Raw genomic sequence first — 27,981 nt, 5'->3', positions numbered from 1 at the left:
CAACTGGAGGGTGGCTGGTGCATAAATAGGCAAGTAGGGGCTAGAGGAAGGAAGGAGGGGTGTAGGCTGGGGTAAGTAACATGGGGTAGCTTTGTTCTTACTTTCAAAAGCTCATTACAGGCTGTAGTTTTTTGTTCATTAGCTGTAACAGCTTTTTAATGGCTTGCTTGATCTAAAGTATAAGCTAAGTCTTTGAAAGGTAGATTTGTGGGGTTTTTTTGCTAAATATGCTAATGTTTGTTCATAGCAATATAAATTTAGCTCTCTTTTGGTGTTAAGCTTTTTAGTATAGCCTTAATGCAACATTTCCAAATATTAATTTTTATTGTTCTCTGAGTTAGTTTAAGGTATAAGGCTGATGTGAAAGCCATTGGAGCAATCTTTCTGTATGTTTTTGTTATATTTTTTTATCAAAATGTTGTTTAATGTATTCTCTATTGCTGATGAGAAACACTTGTTTCTCTTGTATAAGCAAAAAGTTACCATTGCAGTCTCAGTTAAAAGATGTATATACATAAAAGCAGTAGCGGAACTGCTCTTATCACCTGTAGCAGAAAACTAAGTTTGTTAAGCTTTAAGTGTTTAAAATGTTTCTGAATGTGGAAACGTACATAAAGTACATAATAAACAGCCTAATGATATGTTCAGTGCTTTCTTTCATGTAAACCTAGCAAAAAGTTTAACTTTACTGTTTGCCTGAAACCCCTTGCTAAAGGGCTAGATAAGAATAGCAATGTTTTCATCCCTGTAGTGATAGAAGGAAAGATGTGAAACAATTCTTTAGACGTTAAAGATGTCAGAACTATCTCTTAAGCTCTCATGCTATGTAGTTCTGCTTCTTGATGTTATAAGGGAATAAACTTCAGTTAATAAAGACTTTTAGCTTTCTTAGGTTCTTGCTTTTCTGTCTTTTCTCTTGCTTGAAAAAAGAGACACAGACTTTCTAGGATATCAGAAAGGCAGGAGGTTTTATTTGGTGCATCATATTCCAGAATACTATACTAACAACTGCTGTACAGAGATTTTCTGCCTTTAAGTCAAAGGAAAGTAAAGCTAGTAACCAGCAGAACCATGTTCCTTTTCCCCCTCTGGAATGTGTGGGTAGGGCCAGGTCTGTTAAGTGATTCATCCTGAGGAAAGCAGCACCTGATCTATAAGGAGTGCCTGAAAGACTGTATCCATCTGCTCTGGCTCCCTTGGGTGCCTTTTCAATGACATGGATAATTTCTTTTTAAGATCATAGTTGGTGTTTTCCACCTGAACAGGTAGCCTCGATTTCCTTGTAAATGCTCATACTAACAAAAAGTTTGCATTGGTTATAGGCTCTATTTCCTAAGTTGGCTAGGAAATTCTAAGAACAATTTGCTTCCTGGTGTATAGGACATGTTATACAGATGTGTTATCTCCTGTTTACATTATAAGGAAAGGTGACTCTTTTCCTGCTGGTCTAACTAATTCCTGTCATAAATAAAGTACTGTGCAGCATGCTTGTAATGGAAGCTGTACGCATGGTTAGTAATCCTTTCTTCTGTAGGTATTGTATGTTGGAGGCAAAGGTTTCAATTAAAACACTGTCTATACAGTCCTTTTAATAAAAACTGCCTAAGCATCCTGAAATGTTACACAACATATCAAATTCACACCATGTAATTCTCTCCATAGCATATAATTTTTAATCATAAATACAGTGTTTCTGGATGACAAAAAGAACTCTGTTTCTGTTTTCTAGAGTCTTGCTGTTTCACATAATATATTTTTCAAGCCTGTTGGTCAACAGCTTGCATCTGCAGCTTAAGAAACACTGTGGCTAAGGCTTTGCTCATGGATACTGTTTTGTCAGTTCAATTAATCTGGGGAGAACTGACTTGTTAACTATTTATTTGTTCTGAATGTTTTCTTCTACTCATTTCTATTTGTCAAATCATAATTTTACCCTACAGCAAGAGGAAAATATATAGCTTACTGACTCCAGGATGGATGTGTTGTCTGTCTGTCCCATTGATACATCAAGCCTTTTCTGCCCTTAAGGACCAGGTTTCACTTCATCTCCTTGATTATATACTTCTTTCATATGGCTATAAACACTAAGTGAACTGACATTTCCTCCCTGTTCAAGACTTGCGGGCTTTAAATTGATTGATGGGTTTTTCTACATCTCTGATATACTGCATCCTCTTTATAGATCACTATTCACGTTCTCATGGGAATTTGTCTTATACCTCTCTTCCTTTAAGAATTGAGGAAACATTGCTTAGAGCAAGATGTTGGTGCTAGCACATAAATGGCAGCTCCTGTGGATGTGTGGTCACTCCTGCCAAAAGCAGGGCATAAGTCATCGAAGAACTTCTGATTCTTTCAGTCCAGGGCAAGACAATTTGGTTACTATGGTACTGATATTTTCCCTTTATTGATATGCATTTGTTTTTCTGCAGTAAAAGTCCAGTTATCTTTAGCTAGTTATGTTAGGAAGCCATAGTTCTTTCTCCAGGCTTATAAAGTTCTGGAGCAATATTAATCTTGATTCCAACACCCCTGGAGAAGGTTGGTGAGTGTGTATCACTCGAAACTTACAAGAGTTAATGCTGGGGAAATAAATCTCAAAAGGTCACTCAAGAGCTTCACTTCTGGTAGGTACAAACAGTATTAAGAAAACAGAAATCACAACAGTAGTGTACCTGTATGTTCAAGACTTTGTATTGTTCTTTAAGTGTTGATGTTGGAAGTGGTAATACACATATAAAAAGAGGGAGAGGAGGAAGGAAAATTGCCCCATATATGTAGGGTTTTCTTAGGTGAAAAGTATGAAATGTAATCCTAAATACCTTACTGGTTCATTGCATGTCACCTGGACTTTTCCTCTGCACAAAGGAAGACTTACAAAACATCCTTATGGTTAAGAAGTAGTAGTGAGCAATGACAACACATGCAAAGTGCCTCCAAATCAATTCCCTAGGAAAGCCCTTTAGTTCTTTACCTGAAGGATTAAAAATTATCAGGCAACCTGATCTAATCAAATCCCCTTTAGCCAGTGAGCTTACTACTTCAGAATTCCCTTCCTATCTACATCTTTCTATTACTTTTACAATTATTGGGCAGGACAGAATTGGGTATTCAAGAATAGAAGACAAATTTTCATCAGAAATCTAATCTGTAAAATTCAGAGTTCAAATTATAGCATGAAAGTAACAAGCAGGTTGATGCTGCGGGTGCACAATATGTAGTTATTCCCCATACCTCCGTAATGTGGTAGAGGACCACAGGGCAGAACCACTCCTTGTCCTTCTCTGGCTGATACTGTGTTTCTTGGTTTTGTTTCAGAATTTTCAAGATCTTGAGAGAGAAGGAGAAAGCAAGACCCAGTTATTATCTATCAGATCTGTTCCTAACTGCACCCAGGCTATGAAGATCTGTAATGATAGGACATATTCACATATTTAATAGCATCATATAATCCCAGTATGTGAAATGACATACAACATGGAAAAAAATATCTTGTCCAACTCAGTATCTCATCTTTAGGCGATCATGAGATACTTGTTCATAAAGCAGTTCTACTCTAACCCTGTAAGCTTGTATTTACATACCCTTATCACAAAGCTGGTGTATTATTCCATGACTTTCTAGCATCATTTTTTGGGAGCTTATTAAATTCTTAATCTACATGAGAAAAAAAAACATTTTTCATTGTTTCTCTTTTTTTTTTTTACAGAAATAAAAGCAGATGTGCTTGTCTATATATACAAGTGATAATTTCACTTTGTCAGGTCTCTCACAGAGTGTGTGCTTAAATCATAAAAGTATGCTGTGTTCTTGAGTCTGTTCTGTCCTAAAGCTGGCTGCAGTATGTGGATATGTTTTAGTTGAGTTAAACTTTATCACTGACTTTAAAGGTGAGAAAGAGAATATTTTCAGAAGAAAAGTATGTGATGGTTTAGGGAAATCTCCTTTATAAACATGCCCATGCCTATCTCCCAGTGTGATTTTTCATAGCTTTTTTTTTTTTTTTTTACTGACTCTAACACCATATTCTCTCTTTTACTTGCTTTTACTGAAATGTGTAAGTATTGGAGGTCTCATTACCTTTAAATAATTCAGTTACAAAGCATGACACAACAGATGTACTTTTAAACTTTTTAACTTTTTGGTCCTTTTCATAATAAGAAGACTTTCTACATTTGTCAGAGTATTTTGCAAAGTGATTGATTGAAATACTTTGAAAATATATTTTAATGTAATAGATATCATCTTCCTATGCTATCTCTTTATACCGATGTAGCATAGTGCATGCTTTTAAGCTTATTTTATTTACCTTGCTGCAGCTTCTTGTCTCAAACAATTGCTCCATTTTTCATCAGCTGAACAACTACCTGATCCAGAGTTCAATAGAGAGAAAACAGTTCTCTTTGGTCAAAGCAATAATGATTGCTACCTGTACAGGCTCAGCTATTTATGTCAATATATCAATTTTCTACCCCTTAGTTGAACTTTACACAGTTAATTTTTCTTTTCCTCCTCTTCATCGCCTGTATATTGCTCTCCTATGAAGACATTGTCTACCCAGAGGTGACTGAATTGAATTAGCCAGCTGTAGCACTTCTTTGCTCTGTCATAGCCACAATAGATAGTTCCTGTCAATACACTGGGAAAGTGTTTTAAACTCTGATGTTCTTTTAATTGCCTGCTGGCTAGATCTCTGCCTTGCAGTCTGCAGGCGGTGGGGAGGTGGAGGAGAGAGCTGTGGGAACAGATTTAAAAAAAAAGACAAAATCCAGAAAAAAAAACCCTGGTTTATTTCATCCTGTAATACTAATTGCAAAAGAAAAGAGTGGATGGGTGCAATATGACAAACTGCAGCTTGGGTTCATATTTAGAAGACACTTACTGGTCCAATCTTTTAATGAATGGATTATTTACCTGTACTGAAAATTCAATCTGAGAAAATTTATTATCTATCTTTTGTTCTCTGTGGGTTAAGTGTTTTCTAAGAAGGAAAAAATCAGCAGAAAATATTCGTGTGGGAAAGTGATAGAGGGATAATTAAGACATTAGATGGGGATTTGCTTGGGTTGGCTGGCATGAGGCTTTGCCCTGTGGGAGAAGAGGCTAGCTTTGGAAAAATAAAGACCCTCAAATCTTAATGTTTATGTTAAATAGAAGACTGGAAAGGTGCAAAAAATGATAACTTTTTTGATTCAGGCACTAGCAACAGAAACGGTTACATTTGCCTTTGCTGTTGCTTCATATAGCTGCAAATACAAAGCAGGCTGTGCAGTTTCTACATAAAAACAGGGTTTTAAAAGCTCATACTCTTGAGGAATATAGAAAATACACTTAGTCTAGCTAGTGGTTTCCAATGCTTTCTGCCTATGGTAAATCAGGTCTGGTTTTTTCCTTTTCTTTTTTTCTTTTTTTTTTTTTTTTTCCCTAAGAGTAAAATTTCACTTGCTATGAAACATCTAAACAATGGGAGAGAAAAAAGGAAGCACAAAGAATTATGGAATCATAGAATGCTTTGGGTTGGAAAAGACCTTAAGATCATCTAGTTCCAGCCTCCCTGTCATTGTCAGGAGCATCTCGCACTAGACCATGTTGCCCAAGGCCCCATCCAACCTGGCCTTTAACACTGCCAGGGATGGAGCATTGATCACTTCTTTGGGCAACCTATTCCAGTGCCTCACCACCCTAACAGTGCAATGGAAGCAAAAGGTTTTCATGACAATTGTAAATTAACTGTGTAATACTCTGAAATTTTAATAGATTTTGGAAAAGATATTGCAACTAATAAACGGCTAATAGTAATCCTTTATCTAATGATAAATCATGGTATTGTTTTTACTCTCATCTTGGAAACTATCACCTGTCTGTTTATCCATTAAAACCATGACAAGTATCCCTGACTTAACAAAAAAGCAGTAGTACTGGATCTCTTGTGGGATTCACTGTTATAATTAGCAAGATTATAGAGTATATGTGGGGGGAAAACTTGACTTTGCATTTCTAATCTACACTTTCACCTTTGAGTATCATTCTGTATGCAGAGGTCTGAGCTGCTTCTTAGCAAGTTTATAGTTTAGTTATACAAGCTAAATCCTCTTCTGTTGCTGGAAAGATTTTCATCCCATTATGCTTACTAGTGAATTGCAAGTATAAAGCAGACAGGGAGGCACATAAATGGTTATTAAATCCTTTTTTTGTGGCCTATGATGGGTAACAGCATGCAATATCCTTCCAAGCAGACAATTATTTAACCCAGTTTTAAAAATCTCTAGGTAGAAGTTTTCTCTTGAGAATTCATTCCAATGCTTGTCTCTTATCTATCACACTGCATCTTTCAGAAACTGCCACCTCCAAAAAGTTAGTAGGACTACACAGAAATGTTTGGGTTTTTTTTTTCTTTTCTATTGGAAGTTGATTTTGATAGATAATTATAAAAAACTATTTTTTTTTCAGTGTCTTTCCGTAATAAGGAATTATAAAAACCTCAAAGGCAAAACAAAGCAAAATAAATCAAAATAACTCATTAAAGGAGTCAGTCTTAATTCTGTTGTCATCTTTACTGGACCCTTTCTCAGGCTGGCAACATCTCCTATGAAATATTAAGACGACTCATTCAGATGACAACAATAATGAGTTAAATGTTTGTTATGTAGTCCAGGGTAATAAAGAAGAGGTAGTCCATCAGAAATAATGTTTCTTTTACCCAAAATGTTTTTGCAGCCATTTTCCCATCTATGGGGAGGTGTGTATTTTCAGTGACTAATTGCAATATTAAAATCTTAAATGTGTAATAACCGTGAAGATTAATATAAATTTAGACATACTTCTTTGTTCTTCTTCTGCAAGTTTGGCTACTTCTCAAAACCACTTTTCTTTGCCCTGAGCAGGCATTTACACTGACAGAGCACAGCCACTCTTTTCCCTCAGTTACCTAGCATAACTTTATAATATAATATGACATAATCTAATAAAGCATGATGTTGCTTGTCAAAAAGAGTATTAGATAAGATTGCTAAGATCAGGTGTTTGGCACACATTTGGAATGATAATATGCACTTAGGAATAGTATGACTATTTAACAGATGGTAAATTTGTTAACTTCAGTGTTTCTGCAGAGATCTATAAATAAATTATCACCTAGTTCCTACATAATTCCTTCCATTCTTTGTATTTATCTCACTTTTTGAACAGTGAGTTCCTTCAGACTGCATTGCTTTCTCAGCTCTGAGTTCTAAGGAAAAGCAACTTTCTTCCAGCACTGTGCGTGTTGGCATATTGCTATAGCACAATTAATCAGTTGGATGTGATAATGAGGTCATGTAGGCTAAGCAAAATATTCAGATGAACAAGTGATTCTTTACAGTGAAGAGTGGAAATGTATGGACTCAGCTGTGTGTGGCAAGAAGTCATCATTTTCAGCTGGGAACATTTGCAGACCTAAGCAAGAAAGGTGTGTGCTCAGAATAAGCAAAACATATGGCATTTTGTGGAAACTTAATCAGAACTATAGGGCTTTCTATGATATAAGTGGGAATACTTGAGGTGAAGGAAGTTTATGGCTCATTACCACGTACAAAGAGGAATAGGGAGAAAGAATAGGCCAGAGCTTTTTGTTGCTGGTGTAAGTCAATAGTACACCTACTGGTGTAAAGGAAGTTATGCTGATTTACAACAGGGAAGAATATGGCCTGCAAGTCTTCCATGTAGATATTTGATTACCATAAAAACAGAAATTGAGAAGTATAGTGGTTTCAGATGAGGATGACTGTCAGTGTAGCTTTACTGAGTACAGAGGTACCATTGATATGTGAAGTGATAAAGATAGAAATTAATTATAACTGGTATACACACTATTTCCTGCTAAAGTGCTTGTGTTAATCAGCTAATTATTAGGTTCAGTCACCCAGAATTTTTTTAGCGTTTTAAGGCTCAGCACTGACATCATTGCTGATTGTATCATGAATCTATGTCTTCTAATTTCCCATCACCACTATTACACACACATCTCGGTTGGTATTTTAATATAAAGCTGCTTTACGAGTTGTTAGAGTGGTATGTTTAACTTGCACAATACTATGTGAAGACAAGGTCAGTTTTTCTGGATTGATTAACTACTTAAATATGTCTGATAGGAACAAAAACCTAATCACAAGTAGTAACTCATTCACTTCAACCTCTGAATCATATGCTTGAAATTCCTTTAACTGCTCAGGGTTAGGTGTAGCACTTCCAAACCAGCCAATTTTAAGAAAGAGTATAAGATGGCTCTGTGTTGTCAAATAGCAAACAAGGAAACTGGGGTGTTTTAATATATGGAATTGTTAGTTACAGACAATTAAAGAGTCTAATTTATCATATTGCATAATTATGAACAGTTCATATGAATTAATGTAATTTCATGCTTTCTTGAACTTCTGATTTTTAAATGTTTTAGCATTACATAATCCCAAATATTATAGTTGTAATTACTTGTTATTGAAATGTGCAATGAATGTTAAGGCATTAGTAGTAAGAGCACTTTACAAATTAGTTATGCTTCTGAGGACAAATCAATGTAATTTTTCACATTTCCATGTAGCTATGTCACACTGTGATATATGAGATCTGTTCTGGTGTTTTGTTTTTCTTTTTGGCTACCATATATCACAATATGATCAGTGCTACTGGATGTGATATATCACAATAAAAATTTTCACACAGGAAATGGGCTAAAAATTACACCCTCAGAAGTTCTTAAAAGTAGCTCATTGTTACAATTTGCTGTAAGCATTTCTAACAGCTGTGTTATCAGCTGAAAATTAGTTACCTTCAGTTTCCTGTGATTGTGGTGAATTAGGGGCCCATTAGTAAGTGTGGGTCGGGATTCAATGCCTGATGCAGAAGAACCAAGTTTGTTATAGCTGTGAATAGAAAAACTAGAACTTACTGGATGATTTAAATTATCCCAAATTCTGGGAGATCCCATACTTGGCCAGATCTTGGATTTGTTTTTTCTTTTCACATCAAGACCCAGATTTTTGTTAGGCTAAAACATTTTAGAAACAGACTATGCCTGTTATCAAATGGTTGTGATCATCTGTTTGGACCACTCCAGACATGTGCATCTAACTACATCTCTTGCTTTTCCTCATTATTACCGTTTGGAATCACATTGTACGAGATGAGTACCAACCTCTTGCAACTTGGTCACCAATGTGTGAAATGGAAATATCTTTTTCTTCAAATATCTCCCAAAGGAATGGCTAATCTCATTTCCTACAACTCTGAAAAAAGTTTACTTTCCAGTGAGCTTTCAAAACTGTAGTAAACTTGCTAAACAAATCCTCTGACAGTTCCTTTGTCTTGGTAATAGTGTCAATACATTAATCTTTTCCTGTTACCATCTAATCTCAATTTTTTGAATGTTCTAATTGATTTACTATAAATTCAATTCTGAGATTAAGAGCAGTGTTATCTCTAATTAAGGTGTCTGAAAGCTGCTTAGCATTTTCATTTCCTGATTTTTAAATACTTGCATTTTCCACTAAACACCTACTGAGTTCTTCTGTTCTTTCCCCATATGAAGTATACGTGAGTTTCTGATTTGTTGGTGTTGTAACATCACATGGTCTGTAGAAGTTGAAGCTGCTTCTGCCAGGACAAACAAGCCTGGCAACACCTGAATGTCTCTTTTTACCAGGGCAGGTTAAAAATAAACTGTAATTCAGATTTTTGTTCTAGTTCTCCACCTGAAGTGAACACCGCATCCCACTCTGGTTAGAAAACAATGTTTTGCTCTTTCCCCCTTGAAGAAGGTCATCAAATGCTGCTCTCTGCCCTGATGGAGCAGTCTGCCAAACAGAGGGAAAACCATAATTGCTGGGTCTTGTCCTTTGTCCAAAGCTGCATAATCAACCAAGGACCTTGATCAGTGCTCTTTATTTAGTTAAATTGCTTTGGAGCTTCTAAGGGGAGAGGATTCGTAATTTATGCCTTAGGATGTACACAGACCCCAGGTCTTCAATTCAGCTTAAATGGTATGAATAGCCAATCCAGACACTAATTTTCAAAGTGGGGAACAATAATTTCTGCCACAGCCTGATTCTTTTTCAATTAAAGAGTGAAAATGCCCTTTACAAAGTAATATCAAGCTTCTCCAGAGGAAAAAATGGAAGGTCACAATTAAATTAAACATAGGGGAGAGAATCCTTAGCTGACCTGATTTTTGCTTCTGCACTAAGAAATCCAGTGCAAAGAAACATATGCTGTGAAGATCTACTGCTTGTTTACAGCTGGTGGTTTTGTTTTTTTCCTTCTGTTTTACAGTTAACAGCATCAAATATTAAAGCTCTCTCTGAACCAGACACAGGACTTGCACCGAGCAGTAAGTGTTGGTGCAGCCTTAGGGCTCTTATGCTAAACTCCATCTGCAGGCCGAAGGCATGTCTGAGGATCTGACCTTCTCAAAGGGAGTGGGATGCAAGAAATATATTTTTAATATTTTATATTCCTGCACAGTTTTCTCACTTGTCACAGCAGAGTTCATTTGTCACCTGTCATCAGAGTCACTTTGCCGTCTGCATGCGTTTTCTCCAGATTGGAGTGCTCTTAAAAACAGATTTCTCTCCCAAGTGTAAATCTTATGGGCCAGATTTATCCCTGTCAGAACTACACTGATTTGACTGACTTACACCAGAGATGGCCTTGGCCTCCTGTGTCAACATACCTCTTGGCAGGGATGTTAACTCTTATCCAAAGGTGGCTTCTTTCATTTCCATTTTCCCCTGCTCCTGCAGTAACCTGTTTTTGCAGGATGTATGGAGATAGTTCATGAACTTGCTCTTTTGCATTCAACCTTTGCCACGTTGTTGGTATGCTTGGCCTCTGTGTCCAGGGTCCTGCTGGGCTCCTTCCTGTTAAACACCCTGCAGTCTCACTTCAGATTATTCATTTCTTTTTATAAGTACCAATATGGTAATCTATGATCAAATATGTACAATTAAAAAATGGCAAGGAAGAGCAGGCTTTCATGCACAGCTGAAAACGTAACAAGTATATCCATGCAAATTTCAGCCCTTCCAAAATTCCTGCCATTTCAAGATCTTGGTCTGGTACTTCTTGCAGAATTACCTTGGGTTATCCCTAGAAACCACTGCTTTATCTTGCTCATTCCAGCTGCAAAGCCAGCAAACACTTCCTTCCGATGGGAACTTCAAGATTTGTGAGTGATGTAAAGTATTTCTGAATGTGCATTTTGTAAGTGGGATTTCATGTGTAGGATATGTTTACCTTTTTCCTTCAGTAGCATTTAGAAATGAATGTTTACAGCTCAGGGCATTCTCTGTACCAGATGTGGTTTGCCTATTGAGAAAAGCTGTGCCTGTAGCCTCATTCCTTTACACTGTGGAAAGTACCAATGACACTGTTCCTCCTTCAACATAAACTACAGAAAATAGAAGATTAACTTGTACCTTAAGCTTTTGTATTAGACAGGATCAACCTTCACTGCAGAAATAACCAATAAATTTCATTACTTGTATTTTAAAAAGGCAGTCATGTAATTCAGTTTTGGTTTGTTTTTTTTTTTTTATTACTTGCAAGCCTCTACCTGTAAATTTTTTTGCCACACCAAAGAATGAAGAAGCTCATGTAGATGTTATGGATAGTCTATAATTTATTGGAATCTGTCATATTGTCTGCAATGAAACAAGATCAGATAAAGAAAATCACCAGACTGCAAATATAGACTGGTTTTAGCCTTCAAAAAATATTAAATTTTATCAAAATCCAGTGGCTTTGGGACCTGTAGATTCTTGTTACAGACCATATCTCAATCACATATATTGCTTTCCCAGTACAACTTGCAATGGGTTGATTTAGGATAAACACTTGCAGGAACTGCAGAATAGCTATGTATAACTAAAAGATAATCTTCAAATACTTGCATATTCTCTATTACTACTTTATCTGACCATATCACTGACTGTAATGCTCCTTACAACCTCTGTAATGTATGTGTTTCACAGGTGAATTCATGTGTAAGAAGAAAGCCTCCTTTTATAATAACACTTTAAGCAGCTAGCCTAATGGAATAAAACAGCTTTAACAAAGTATTCTGATACAACATAGCCTTGAACATGGTAGTTAAGCAGTCTGAGGGGTGTCTAAAATAATTCGAGACAGAAAAATGGGGTTTGCGTTTCTGATGCTGTTTGGTGTACTACATCATTAAAAAGGTGAATGTTACTACCTAATAATCTCCAGTTTGTGTGTTTAACAAGAGGTCATGACTGCATTTAGTGTTGATATATATTAGCTGGGCTCTGAGAACAGGGTGGGCTCAAACCTTTAGGAGATTATGGAGAAAGTGAAACCCCTTCATTATGTAAACATATCCATTACTTCTGGTTTTAAGATTGGAGGCTGTTATTTTTGTCTTCAGGAATGCCTGGATATTTGCATAATCCTGTTCTTGTAGTATCTGAGTTCTAAATAGCAGTGCTATTATCAACCTGCCTTGTCCTGTCACTGTTGAATGGTGGTTGATTGTTCCTGCTTTCCCTTAGGCCTGTAATAGGCTGCATATGCACAGACTTCTGCAAAGAAATAAATACTGGAAAGCTTAACAGAGATACAGAAAGATGAGCTGAATGCAGTGAGGTCTTGCAGCACTTTTGTTCTTTGATTAAGTTGCATTGCTTATAGCTGGTTCTTTGAAAATATTGTGCTCATAGTAGCCTTGAAGGAGACAGTGCCCTGACTCAGAATGGCTAGAGCTGTGTGCAGACCCCTTACAGCAATATATATTGGTTATCAACAGATATTTCCTAATTTTGTGGGGAAACACTGGGGGGGGGGGGGGGGAGAGAAAATATGACTGAGGTTCCTCCATGGAGAGTATCCATTAAGCAAAGATCTTGATGCAGACTCCTCCCATGGGGAACTGCTTCCAAGAGTGCTGGAGCATAGACACAGAGTGTCCATAGCTATAAGAACTGATAAATAAAAATGGTTTCTTTTTACTCTAAGCAGAATTTTGACAAAACATGGGCTTTATTTCCAAGTAATAAACTGAATTCTTCGTAAATCTACAGTAACTTATACTATTCAACGTACACACAGGGAGAGGTTGGTGCTGCTGCTGTACTTATATTGGGTTCTTTAACTGTAGTTAAAAGACCAAAGGGCTATTTTGAGCTGTAAGTCTATTTAGTGACATAAGAAGTGATGACAGTATTATTTCCCTCCTTCAAGCAAGATTGATCTGCAGGGAGTATTACTGCTGCAGGTTACATTTTTTTCTTGCCTGCTCAGGGGAAGATGCAGGTAGTGAGGCATTGCCAGGATCATCAGGAAGGCTGTGCAGAGCCTCGAAAGGACACTGGTTTTATCTGATTCTCCACATATTTACAAGTTGAGATGTGATTTTGCATTATATATAAGGAAGCCCTTTCAAAACACAGAGGTAGATTTAATGCATTGCTTAGCATTTGTAGGTTATAGAATGATGTGACTACAGGCAAGCCTATGACTTTACCTGAATTAACCCTATGGAGGATAAGGAAACAGTAAATGAAGTGAAACTTTGTGGGATGTAACTTTGACCTGCTTCTGCCACTTGCTTGAGCTCTTCCTCCTATTTGCCCTTCAGTTATCATTTGGCTATCTCTGAGTGCTACTGAGCTGTAAGTTGAGAATCATATACCCCTTTTTGAAACAGAAAAGTTACAATGTTCACTCTTGCAATATAAGGTGCTAGACAGCCTGATCAGTATGCCAGCCCTTGTATGCAGTGAACAATTAACAATCAGTTTAAAGACCCAGCGAGCTTTACTCAAGGTGCTAGTTACAACATCTAGCACACCTTTTAATCAAATACAATTGCTACAGAGGGATTTCTGGACACACAGACAGTACCACAATACAACCAATCCAACAGCATATGTGCCGCTTAGACTAAAATTCATGCATGCTCAGACTTTGCAAATTCAGACTATCTGATGTAAGTGTACTGATTTGTCCATTTTCTGTTTCAAAGCATATACTATGAGTGAAAAGGGTTATGACATTTTGAGGCATGCTGTATTGCTTTGTGATGTTTCTGTAATTTGTGTGTAGTCAAAGGTAAATAACATGATGAAGTAATCAGATGAATAGTGGGCTTTCATGCTGGCTGAGCATCTCATGGACAGTCACTCTAACAGGGCTTTGCTAATGCTCAGACTGTCACGATCTACTGAAGACTAAAAGGACTTGATTGCTTTTGTTATTTCCCCTGAAACAGTTAAATGCTAATGATGAACTATTATTTTATGTTTTGGAATGGGAAAACTCTGTCCAGGAGGGATTATTGTCTCTTTTATCTACTTCAGCAAAACTGTGTCTTCTGTCTATCTGACAGAAAGCATGTGAGAGCGCTTGGGAGCTGCAGATTTTATTCCAAGTGCTCCAGCACTACTGCTGTCATTCATACTGCTGCATGTTGTCACTGGCTGAGAGGAGGCAGGATGTGCATATCTAGGAAAATGCTATTCAGAAAAAGCACCAAGCAAAGGGAAGCCCCCGGAACACCCCTTTGAAAAATGTGAGAATATGGTTGTAGCCCAAAAATGCCAAGGAAAAATCCTTTCTTGGTCTGTAGCGCTAGGGGCACTTTTAAATACGTGGTCTAACACCTCCACTGTGTGCCCTCCTGTGTGGTTCAGGACAAAATGACTAAGCTTATTCATGAATTTAAGTTGTCATTGTTACTCAGAATTCATGATAATTAATGGGGGCCTGAGGTGTGAGAGAACCACAATCCAAGACTGTCTATCATCAGCCCTGGTAGAACTATTTGATAATCTAATTTAAGATCCCTAGGCAACTAGATGTTTTCAATTAATACTGAATTTTCTGGGTTTACGCCCTGCATAGTTATGAATTAGGTTCACACATGATCCTTTTTCGTGGTGGATTACTTTTTTTCTAGCTTAATTGCACTTCTTGTTTCTTCTATGTATCTGTTAATGCCTCTGTTATAGACATGTATGAGCGCTAAAAGAATTAGTAACATGCATGGACAGACTATTTTACTGTTGCTAGTTGTGGGGGTCTCCCTCAAGACTAGGCATTTTCACACAGTTACTTTTACTTAAAACTGATGAAATAATTAAAACAAATCCCCTGTGTGCCTTGGGATTGAGTTCTGGTTGAAGCCATGTGTAAGCAGTTCTCTATAACAGGTTTTTTGTTCTTTTTTTAAGGCATGAAATTTAATTTAGATGCTCTTTGTTAATGAAAACAGATTTTTGCAGAACACCTCATTAATATGCATATAAATGCATCTTAGCACCACAGAACAGGTGAAACTCCAGTTTTACTGATCAAAAATATTCTTTAAACCTGAATGCCTCTTTCTTTCGCGAGGTTTGGATGTGACTGTGATCTTAGTATCTTTGGCTCAAAAGTGATGGCTGCTGTGTTTTTGCCTGGTCAGACCTTGTCAGGCTTTGGGAGGTGACTGTTGATGGCAGGGCTCAGGGCAGGTGCTTCACAAGTGTCTGCTCCAATGTGCATGCAGGAGGAGCAAAACCTGTGACATCTGGGAAGCTTGTGCATGAGCATCTTCATTTTGGTTTGAAAACTGTTAAACCTTCCATGTCCCCAACTCTTCAAGCTGATTCTTGCATAGAGTCCCATGCAGTTGTCTTTGACCTTCCCTTTATGTACAGCTGAAGCATTACAGGTGACTTTCTGCTGGATGTTAATACTGAACTTGAGGGGGAAGCATCATGTGGATGGCAGGTTGTGCCTTGGGAGCAAAGCTCAGATCTCTGTAAGGACCCTTGTGCCTGTGATGGGCTTTGGCTACCCAAGCTGGGATGTGACAGCAGTGCTTTTTTAAGCAGACTGAAGATCCAGAACAACAGCTCCAGCTCTTGGAAAACACATTAGTTTTTCAACATGTGCTGCTTGCTGGGCAACAACAGACATGCAGGATTTATAAGGAGCTTTCAACTTTATTTATGACAAAACAAACCTTTGCCAGGAAGTACGAGTAATACAGGACTGCCATCCTATGTAGGCTGCTAATGCATTTAATGTGCTTTTGCTCTGCTCTCTCACTGATGCTGTCTCTCATTTTCAGCCTGTAGCTTTAATAATCTATGCCACTTCCTTCTGTACAATGTTCCTCCTGCAGCTTTCATTTGACAGCTCTGTTTTTAATAGAGGATAAGCATGAAACTCCACCTGAATCTGAAGACATATTTCTAATCTCATACCACATTTATTTTGCTACTTAGAGAGCTCACTATCTTGAACAGAGGAAAAAGTATTTTTCACATATTAAGTTGACATGTACAGTAGGTTTCCAGAGTTGTCATTAATTCAAACTCATACTCAGTTACTTACCTTGTAGCAAAAGACAAATACACATAAACCCCATTACTTAAATAATAGTCTTGGTTCAATTATTTATCATGATGATTGCAATAATATGCAAGGCAGCCCAGTTCAGGGAAGAGTCCCATTTTTGTTAGGCATTGAATGAAAGTGCCATAACATCAACATGCCTACCTGGATTTTAAGACATAGCCTGAAATACTGGTTGAAACAAAGAAGTAAATTAGATGGCAACATGAGAATAGAAAGAAAATGTTAACTGTGAAATAATTGTTTCAAGGTAATTTGTTCTACTATTCTCATCAGGTCATTATAATGTTGTCCATGTAGTGTGTTTTTGTTGTTTGGTGTGTTGTTTCTTTTTCTATTGTAAGACAAGATAAAACTCAGTTTCACAGTGACGCTGCAAAATTGAAGCATTTCCCTGTATGCTTGTGTTTGACAATGTGAATGACAACCTTCAATTTGTCGTCTTTTTTTATATGGGAAAGGATGTAAATGTCTGTCACTGCTAAAGAAAAAGTAGTCTGCTTCTTGAATATGGGACATATTTATATGGTTGCTCTTAAGAACTAGAGGATTAAGATGGGATGGGAGCTGTGGGTTTGACTGCTGCTGTAGACAAACAGCACCCAACTTTGCTGTGACCAGTTGTCCATAGTAACTCTGGGATATGTCTTGGTGGGGGTATGAAACCTAAGTAAATAGTTTGATACTTGGCCTGTTTTGATTATTGTATATTGGCATTAGATTTCAAGCTATTAGTGAGCTAAGTGCTCTTCAGAGTGAAGGCTTCATCAGCAACAGAGTGTTAACTGGAAATACTTAATGCCATTGACAAAGTCTATTTTCTGGCAAACAGGTCCTCTAGCTGGTAAGTGTGACATCAACTGCATTGTATTGAGATGCGCACTGCCTGAGGCAGGCCAGAAATCACATGTGATTTATTTCAGGTTTGCATGTCTGACAGCAGACCTCTGGCTGTGCTGCACCAGAAGAGGGGGAGTTGCAAAAGGTCTCTGCAGAACCACCCTGCTCTCTGCAGGAAGGTGCAAACCCATGTTGAGGTTCTTAGTAAACTCAACCTCATAAGGGAAACTGTCCATTGAGAAAGGACTCTTCTCCTCTGTCTTCCTTATTAGTAAGGCTTTTGCTTTCTTTCCCTTCTTTCTATTTCAGCTTTTTGCAAACCCTTTGCCTTGCAAAGACTTAAAACTAGTTTTCAGGAGCTAGCTTTGGTCTTACTCATGGTTATGAAATGATGTTAGATAAAAGCAAACATAGAAAGCCATAGGAAGGAAGTGACATTAATGATTGTGTAAAGAAGCACTGTCCAGAAGAGCTGTTTATATACCCTAAGAGGTGGTACACCAAGCCAGTGTGATTCCTTGTGGGCTGGGAAAGAGCAGTGATGGCAAACCAAAGTGCTTCCAGGAATTTGAATTGGTGATAAAATTTTCCAGAAAAAGATAAAATCACTGAGTAATATGATATGCTGAACAATCACCAGAGCCTTCTTTCTTCCAGAGATAGTCCTGGTTTTCCTCACCTCCTCTCTCTCCTCCCCCTTTTAATTTTTAATATCTCTTTTGTGCCTTTGAGGGTATTATTTTTCTTTGGGTCTTTTTCCAGCTCCATTTCTGGTCTACCCTGATATCTTGGGGACTGTAGATTCTGTAGACCTTTTCTTGTGGCCATCTATTCTTTCTTCTTTCTAAAGCTTCTAGTTTCTAAAAACTAAGCAATTTAATCTCCAGATCTTGAAATAATTTTCTATGCAGGAAGATTGGTCTGTAAAGATGTTTCAGAAAAAGTGGGAAAATAATGAATCAAAACTTTTCTTTCCATTTGATCACCTCTTGGGAAACAAGCTTTTGGAGAAATTTAAAGTAAAACATTACAAAATGAGATACTAGCGATATACCATTTGATCATCTTTACTAAAAGAGAGTCTGTGAACTGCTCTGACCTCTAATATCTCCTTTGTATAACCCCTGCGACATGAGATTTGCTATGAGAAATGGAACAAGATTAATAAGTAATACATTTGCTGGTGTCTGAAATAGCGACACAAGGCTGGCTTTAGACACATGTTTTATTAATGAGGTTTGAAAACAATTGCTTTCTCCCAGCAACAGACAGCTCAGACCTTTCCACTGAAAGGAAAGGAAAGGATTGGAGGCAATATTTAGGGGTTTTTGGCTGTTGCTGCTGTTCCCCTACCCAGGGACATTAGCAGAATACAGTCACCACATGTATAACACTGTGAAAAAAATTGTGAAATTAAATGGAGAGCAAGCCTAAAATAAATTTTCCCACATGACATCCTTGTCCCTAATTGGAGAGACATTAATTTGATAGGTGGATCACTGGGTGGATAAAGAACTGGCTGGCTTGATAGCTGCATGCAAAGAGTTGTGGTCAATGGCTCAATGTCCAGCTGGAGACCAGCAATGACCCTCAGGGATCTGTGTTGGGACTGATCTTATTCAACATCTGTGTCACTGACATGGACAGTGGGATTGAGTGCGCCCTCAGCAAGTTTGCTGATGACACCAAGCTGTGTGGTTCGGTTGATACGCTGGAGGGAAGGAATGCCATCCAGAGGGACCTTGAAATGCTTGTGAGGTGGGCTGATGCCAACCTCATGAAGTATAGGCAAGTGCAAGGTCCTACACCTGGGTTGGAGCAATCTCAGACACAGCTACAGGCTGGGCAGAGAAGAGATTCAGAGCAGACTTGTGGAGAAGGACTTGGGGGTGCTGGTTGATGAGAAAATGAACATGAGCGGGCTTCAGTGTGCTCTTGCAGCCCAGAAAGCCAACTGTATCCTGGGCTGCATCAAAAGGATCATGGACAGCAGGTCGAAGGAGGTGATCCTGCCCCTTTATTCTACTCTCGTGAGACTTCACTTGGAGTATTGTGTGCAGTTCTGGTGTCCTCAACATAAAAAGGACATGGAACTGTTGGAACAAGTCCAGAGGAGGGCCACGAGGATGATCAGGGGACTGGAGGACCTCCCATATGAAGATAGGCTGAGAAAGTTGGGGCTGTTCAGACTGGGGAAAATAAGGCTGCATGGAGAACTCATAGCAGCCTTCCAGTATCTGAAAGGGGCATATAGGGATGCTGGGGAGAGACTCTTCATTAGGGACTGTAGTGGTAGGACAAGGGATAATGGGTTCAAATTTTAACAGGGTACGCTTAGATTGGATACGAGGAAGAAATTCTTTACTGTAAGGGTGGTGAGTCACTGGAATGGGTTGCCCAGGGAAGCTGTAAATGCTCCATCCCTGGCAGTGTTCAAGACCAGGTTGGACAGAACCTTGGGCGATATGGTTTAGTGTGAGGTGTTCCTGCCCATGGCAGGGGGGTTGGAACTGGATGATCTTAAGGTCCTTTCCAACCCTAACTATTCTATGATTCTAAATTTTAAGTAGCTTAAGACAACATGCATGCTATATGACATTGAGCTGAAATATACAACATTTGAAGTACAGCTCACCATTTTGCACACTGTACAAGGAAAAAAGTATTGTTACCCTGTTAATGTTACAAAATATCCGTGTGGCAATTAGGACTACAATGTTTTTAGGACTCAGATGCTATAGAAAATAGCCTATTTTTTTTTTGCAACATTTTTTCTGCTCCAATTGTAACTACTTGAAATGCAGCAAAGAAAGTACTGTCTTAAAAAACACCTGGAAACACCTTTATTAAGTTGTAATTGTACTTATCTTCCTTGACCTTTAATTTTCTGAAAGTTATTCTTGTTCCTGAGAGGTAGCAGCCATCATATGTCTGGTTTTGTTATTAATATTTACCAGGAAAGGCTTTTTAATAATAAGCACTGCTGAAGCAAGCCAAACCTTTTGAAAAGAATCACCAATGATACTTTAATTACCCAATAAATTGCATTTCATGTGCAGAATTAATCAGAAAATAATGTTCTAATAAATATGATCTTCCGAACTTACGTGCAGATTGAAGCTTTGCTGTCCTGCTCAGAATTGTTCCAAATGAATTTGTGGCCAAACACTGGTATGTTCCAATATCCTGTTTTTTATGTGGGTTATTGATTGCCAAGCTGCCTCCAACCAACCTGTAGTGATAACTCATGGTAAGATCAATATCTGTGCCATTTTCTTCCACCTTTGAGGGGGAAAAAAATCAAATTATGCTTACAATTTACAGAGCCTATTCATATTTATCTTATATAGTGTGCTGTAGCATAACTGTAATGATAAAAATGTAGTTAAATATCACAAAATTACATCATTTTTCACACAAGACTGCTTCTTATATCAATCTTAATAATACCAATAGTTCTGTTCTTTGAAAAATCTTTACTGCCTTTATGCTAGTCACCAGTGTTCATACAAATGTCTACAAAAAGTAATTATAACTTATTCATACAAACTAAGTTGTCCATCTGTTTGAGAGCTTTGTATATGCCTCAGCTACAGCTACCTTATTTTTTATAATATAAATGGTACCTGAATGTACTTTATGGTGCTTGCAATGATGCCATAAATTTGGTTACAAAAATGATTTGGAGTTACAGATCATGAAGGATTGCACTCCAGAAGACAGACGAGAGAAGTTTTTGTGCAGCAAGCTTGAAACTGATAATTTAATGAGTGCTACCAGTTTAAAACATGGTTTGTCCCTGTTAGTACTGTAAGTAGGAAATGAATTGTCTGCAACATTGTAAATCTATTTACTAATGTCAAAATAAAGCTTATATATCAAAGAAAAAAAATATGCTGTAAGAAGGGAAATTTTGTGGCTTTACTGTTAGTCACTGAATTTTCATTTTCCATAGAAAGTCTGATGGAACAATAAAGTACCTCACTGATGTCTACAATGTTTTTGTTTGCTAATGCCACACTTAAGGTTTCCAGCATCCTAAAACTATATAACCACATATTTTCTTTTCCTAATTTTATACCACAACCACCTCTTCTGTCTGTATCACTTCTGTTGGCTTGTGTAGGTATGTTGTCTACCCCTCTGTAGGATGCAAAGACCACACAGGAACTGCTAATGGCTCACTTTGAGTTTGCAGAATACTTTATGGCAGTCCTTGAAACAAGGGTTAATTGTCTCCTTGTTAATTACCTGAAATCACAGCATTAAAAAAATTATATTTCTTGTTATTTGCAGAGATGAATTTACTGATAGTGATGATAGTTTCCACAGTTAACAAATTGAAGCAAACTTCCGTCATAACTTTATTCCTGGAAGATCTGACCTGGATGCACAGCACACTTCTTTACCTTGGTTGTTCACAGACCTTTCTCTCATCAGACTGCACAGACAGTTGTTCTTTTGGAGAAAGGTCTTTAATCTGTGCTGTGAAATGCATTTGTGTTCCAAAGCAAGTCTTGACTAGTATGTACAGAGGAAACAAAGGTACTGACTTTTCAAGTGTGCAGTTGTTGTCTTAAAAAATAAGTAATGACTGATTAAAATATAAAATCAATTTTGTGAACAAATTCTAGCACTGTTAAATAATTTATCTGGGTCTGTCTATCATGGCCTTCTTTATTAATGAATTAAAATTTTAGATGTGACACTGGAACATCGGTAATTGCAGCTGATTTTTGACCTTTATGTACCTCTGCTCTCTTCCTTTTTTGTTTTTGCTTTAGTTGATCTAGGTTTATGCTGCTGTTCTTAGGGTTTTTTTGGCTTTCTTCCTTTTCAAACATGAACAAAATCTTAGCTGGTGCCCATCCATGAGCTTGTTCCATGAAGCAGTTACCTGTATCAGTGTTAGGAATTCGCCTTATTTTGTGATTTGTATATGGTACATGCTGTCTAAACAGTTCCTTTTTCTAATATAGGATATTCTGGTATTTAGTTTGCCAGTTCTCTTTAATTTCTGAATCAATCACTGAAATAACTGCTGTCATCATTACATGGCTCCTAATTAAGGTCTATAATTGTTTTTCAAAACAAATGCAAAGATGTTGGCTTAGTTGCTGCAAATGAATTCTTCACAGTATCCCCATAATCATTCTAATCACCGTGGTACAGTGATTATTAAACTTTGCATATAGATCAGAGGTTCATCTCCTGGTGTGGGCTTTTTCCTAATTAATCTGTTTACATCACTGGGGGAAGCGAATTAACAAATTCATGTGGTAGACAACGATTTAACCACTTTGTGTTCCGCAGTACATTAATACACTGAAATTTTGAAAACTGATGTCAAAAAAAAAAAAGAAAATAACTTAGGCTTGTTAAGGCAGGGATCACGTACATTTTTTTTGTGAACTTTATGCAGAGATTGGCAAATGCTTTTCCTCCATTACAGGGAATGCTGCCTGGACCAATTGTTTCAGAATGCAAACTTATTAAAATAAGCTATATTCTGCTTCTGAATTCATTAGTTCCTTAGGAATGTCATACAGAGATGTCCAAACTTAAAACAAAACTGTGGTTTATGAATTCATTAACCAAATTTTCATATACTATTATCTTCAAAATCTTAACATTTTGTAAAACACCAGTTACAAGATATTCTCAGTAACTTCTTTGTTAAGCTAAAGACTTTCAGAACCTATATATATGTGAGACCTCCCCTGCTTCCCACCATGATTTGATGGTCTCAAACAAGAAGTAGCCTACACTCTCTTGTTCTCTTTTCTTAATTTGTTACCAGTTTCTGCTAACATTGGAATATACAAAAATACCAGCATCTTTCCAAGCTATTTGGTTATGTTAAATCTTTTATGCTGGACTTAGTGGGAAAGTCCTTCTAAAATACACTGCAGTCACATCACTGACATAAATAAATGTGTAATATACGTTGATTTCCCCTTATTTATACTACTTAATCAATACTTGTGATTTACTATTCAAATAGTCTCCACTTCCAAGCAAATAAAAACAGGGAGAAGTAGAATTTATTAATGGACACAAATATGTGACAAATGTGAATTTATAATGCAAATTATGCAATCTGTCTATAGGGAATTGCCAAAAAAAAAAAAAGGAGTTTTTATCATATTTTTGTACTGAAAAAATATGTAACTAGACATGTTGGAACACAAAAGCACATCAAACTTACAAAAATAGTGAAATATTAGAGTAATATCTCTGAGTAGACCTTCTGGGCAATGTATGTACTGACAACATGATCTTGACACCTCTCCTTATGCCCTGCCCCGTGTTCAAGTAAATCCAGCAGAGCTGAGAATGCAGAATCCTCAGGCTGGAGCCACCTTTTAAAAGAAAAAATACAGGCATGAGGCATTTAGCTTGGAATCCAGTACTTAATGGAGGCTGAAAACAAGCTTCAGAGCAAGTTTGTTGCAGGGAGATAAAACTGCTGCTTAGTCACCTATGATCTTTGATATTTCGGTAGGGAAAGGATGTAAACAAGATAAATATATTTTGGGGTTTACTGGAAATCATTCTATGATTTTATGCAATGATTATAAACATATTTTGTCATTTGCACTCATCTCAGACTTTGTGGTCCTGTACCTCTCACTTTTATTTGTCCGTTGCAGTGATTTTCTGAGGTAGTTTGATATGGAATGAATTTGAATTTATTTACCTTATTTTACTGCAGAATTCTAAGTTATGCTAAAATTAAAATACTGTTATAGTGCAAAATGTTCATGCTGTCCTCAGTTTTCTTATTTACTTGTTCAGTTGACTGCTTCTGTAAAGATTGAGAGGGCAAAAACTCAATTTCAAACATGCCTGAAAATGCTGGGTTGCGTGATTATCTTGGATACTAAATGTGAGTTCAGGAAAAGCTAGAACTAAGCACCTGAGACCAAACAGGAAATGTCAAAATAGTGTAGAAAAGATTTGCTTGGCTCTAGGTGAATTCTTTTGTTTGGCTAGTTTTTTCCAGTGTGGTGGAAGGTTAGCGGTACTTAACTGAGTGACTTAATGAAAGAAAACTATGGAACTGTGATATGTTTATGGATAGGCTGTAAGCAGAAAGAGAACTAAAATTCGGAACTTTAGTTAGTTGATGGTAATCCCTCAATCAAGTATAACAGAAAAGCTTAAGTACAAAAAATTGCAAATCTAATTTGAAACGTTACGTTTATTTGCCACCATCACCACACAGAGAAACTGGTGAAATAATGCACCTGATACTATAAGAAGTTTTGACTTTGCAGGGAAAGACATAATAGATAAAATGGTGTTCAGCAGGACATTTAGATAATTTCCCCAATACATGTGCTGATTTTAGAGATACATGTCCGTACTTTTGTTTCTATTATTATCTGATCTATGTTTTCTACTTCCAACAGTGTCCAACAGGAAATCAGTGTTCCTCGTTTTTTATTACTTAGCACTGATGTCTACTTCAATTATATACAGATATTGCATTGTGATTATTAGACACCCAGGATTTTGAAATGAAGTTGCAAAAAGCTACTACTAATTTGATTCTCTAAGACTAATACAGTATAGAATAAAATTTTTCAGAAAATCCTAAGCATTTTTTTCTTTAAAGAAACATATCAATCAGCTTATTTATGTAAGAAATGCTAAATAATAAATTAGCTTGTGTATAATTTTATTCCTGTTGTAGTGGTTCTGTATTTCTGGAGGGAAGAGAAACCTTGCAGTAGTTTTTGTTGCTCTTTTCCATCACTCAACAAAGCATATGATTAACATTTCATATTGTTCTTCACTTATATAAAATAGTTTTAACTTTAAATGTATGGGTTCAATCCTTATCTGACAAAACTGGCATTAGCTCTAGTGAAATCAAAGTGCTGAAGACTCCTTTTGTTTTTCAAGTCATGGTGAAAAGCTCCCATGTTGTAATAGTAGTGATAGTCTGATAACTCCTAATTGACCTAAATGGTTCAGGATCTGTCCCCAGCTGTTGATCTCAAATTACCAGAGTAATTGAAGCTTTCCACAATGTCCTTATAGTGCAAAGAAAATAATGAATCTAATTAAGGGATAGGTAGGCAAAAAGTGAAAAAGAAAGTATGAATATCAGCTATATGATGGGAGGAGACTTCAAAGGTCTACTGCCTGAGGAAACCTTGTCTCTATTATCTGTGCATGTGAGGAGTCCATGGGTGCAATACAGAGCTAATAATTTGGACAGGTCTCTGAGGATGCTGCCTGTATATGTGCGTATGGGGCAGGTGGATAAGTGAACTGGAAAAGACTTGAAATTCATGACATGAAACAGTAGATGCTCATGTTGAAAACAGGATGAACGAATAAGAAATGGTTGAAGATTTCTATTCCTAGGAAGAAAAGTTACACTGTGAAAGGGAGATAAAGCATTCCTTTACTAGCACAATATTTGGAAACAATTTAATACATGAACTGTAAAAGCCAAGTTGCTAACTAGTAGTGGTACTTTACAGAGGAAACTGTTGTGTGAGCAATTAAAAGCTATTGAATAAGTACTAAGTATTTGGTAAGACCACTCTCATTACTTGCATCAATGATTCTATTATTGCTGTTGCTGTTATTATTATTATTATTTTCCTAGGTAATTATTTTCCCCATTTTTTCCTGAAGAAAGCACAGTAATTTTTCCCAGATTTCCAGCTTTTCCTCCTATTAGACTTAGGTTTCCACATCCTTAATGCAGCAATCTGTTTTAAATGAGTCAATAGTGATTGAATAAACATGCGGTCTTATGTACCAAGGCTTCAAGTACATCCAAAGAGTATTTTAAACTAGATATCAGAGTTTTGCGTTGTTCTTTCTCTAAATAAACACTATAAATAGATATCTGAAATGTTAGAAATAGAAATGGGTGAGGATGTTGCTCTTTCTTTTGCTTTCCAATCATTTATTGATGTATGGAGACCTTTATGAAATACAGATGCACAGCATTTCCATTTTTATGGTTTTTTTTCACAGTTGTTTTGTGGCATCAGAAGTAATTTTGTATGTTTTAAAATAATCTGAGGACAATTTTCAATGATGTACTTCCTTCTCCTGTGTTAACTCTCCTAACAGTAGACTAGCAAAAATATTTTTCTTTCATTCCTCAAATTTACTATGCCTATTTGTACTAGAGCTCTAAGTGCTCAACACATTTTGAGGTATGCATGATGGTGTTCTACTGATTAAAACACAGTTTTACAGTGAGACACTGCTTTTCCAAAGTTGACTTCACCTGTAGTATGGGAGTGGGTATCCTTTAGCTGTACAGTTCAGTAGGATGTCTGGATTTGCTGAGGCCATGGAGTAAGTGAAATCATATGGGTCTTGGATTAAAATAAGAACATGAAGGGTTTCTTCCTCTGTGAAAGAAAAACAATAATTTAAGATTAGACAATTTTAACATGTCCTTACACATAGAAGTGTCCTTTGCTTTTGGTCAAAAGTTAAGGTCTGCTGTTATATGGTCTTATAAGGTCTGCAGAGAATGTACCTCCAGACTTTTGGCTATTAAGGAGGAAATATTTCAAGCCTGATTGAGAATAAAATTGCATATCCTAGCTGTTGTTGATTTATTTTGCATGTGCCAGTGGAGACTAGCTTCTTTGCATATTTTCTATGGAAGCTATAAGACAATCTATTAAGTCTTCCCCATCTACCTCATATCTGTGCTCTAGATGGTGACTTGATGCGGGAAAGAATAAAGTTGTGGCTTTCTGTGTTTGGCACTCCTACCTCCCTGCTCGCCTGGTGGATGTGTCTGTCTCATATCACCCTTCTGAAGACAGGCAGCTCACTGACTGCAGCCAAACTACATCAACACAGTTTTTGCTGCAGTCCATGACAGTGCACACCATGGGAGATGGAGAGGAGGACCCCAGCAAACCAGCAAATGACTTCTGGATTGCAAGGTACATTATGGTTTCAGGGTTTGGTTTGGGTTTTAGGGGTTTGTTTGTTTGGGTTGTTTGCTTTCCCTTGTTTGGTCACAAAAGTAACATTAAGCGAAGGTTGATTATATATAATTTTCAGAAGTATCCTCCCATTGCCCACAGAGTCTAATTGTAGCATGTAAATACAGGGGAACAAGAGACATGTGGACTGGAGTGATACACATTTGCTTCCTCAACATCTCAGGGGTTCCTGCAAGGAAAACTTTCATGGAGATTAGGTGACTTTTTCCACAGCTATAACTGAATCCTAGTGACAGGACAAATAAATGATTCCAGGTCCTTGAATAAAGCTTTTCTCCACTTCTTGGATATCTTACATCAGTCCAAAAAATGCAGAGTTTGCAGTAAAGTTGCATAGCTGGGAAGAAGAAATATTAACCCAAAAAACTAATTGCTCTACAACTGTGTTCTGGAAGCAACATAAGTGTTGGCAGTCATTTTATCCACCTATTTTGTCTGCTTGTTGGTGATGAGAGACTGAAAGTACCATCTAATTCCCAAAGGCCACTGCTTCACCACACTTTGTGCTATCACTTCTGTCCCCAGGTTGCCAAATGTAGTTCTCCAAGTGCTCTATAGCTCTGTAACTCTAGAAAATTTTCTCAGCTGCTACAAACAGGTCTTGCTCTACTGACACCAGCAGAGTCTCCTGCATCTCCAAAGATGATATGCTGTCCTGATGCATTAACTCAGTGTGAAACCCCAGGCAGTTCCCCAAGCTTTACCCCAGCCAGGTCAGCACTAGCCACTGGCACCCTGTCACCCCAAA

The 27,981-nt window shown here is 37.3% G+C and overlaps 1 protein-coding gene and 1 long non-coding RNA gene across 2 annotated transcripts in view; one reads left to right on the top strand and one right to left on the bottom strand.

The window, feature by feature from the left end:
* Nucleotides 1-27,981, bottom strand: part of LOC133216993 (contactin-6-like) — a 141,442-nt gene that overhangs the window by 63,799 nt on the left and 49,662 nt on the right. The window contains 3 exon segments of the mRNA XM_061362123.1: nucleotides 3,235-3,330; nucleotides 20,340-20,464; nucleotides 26,495-26,621. Coding sequence (XP_061218107.1) covers nucleotides 3,235-3,330; nucleotides 20,340-20,464; nucleotides 26,495-26,621 — 348 coding nt within the window.
* LOC133216995 (uncharacterized) overlaps nucleotides 69-27,981 on the top strand; it is a 28,984-nt gene continuing 1,071 nt past the window's right edge. Inside the window, exons 1-2 of the long non-coding RNA XR_009726782.1 lie at nucleotides 69-199; nucleotides 26,937-27,170. This is a non-coding gene — a long non-coding RNA (uncharacterized LOC133216995). The remainder of the gene's footprint in view (nucleotides 200-26,936; nucleotides 27,171-27,981) is intronic.

This window comes from Neopsephotus bourkii, unplaced genomic scaffold (genome assembly GCF_033783945.1).
Source record: "Neopsephotus bourkii isolate Nb327-2 ecotype Australia unplaced genomic scaffold, CSIRO-AGI_Nbou_v1 NB_1080, whole genome shotgun sequence".
Classification (NCBI taxonomy): Eukaryota; Metazoa; Chordata; class Aves; order Psittaciformes; family Psittacidae; genus Neopsephotus; species Neopsephotus bourkii.
This window is presented reverse-complemented; position numbering and strand designations above follow the sequence as displayed.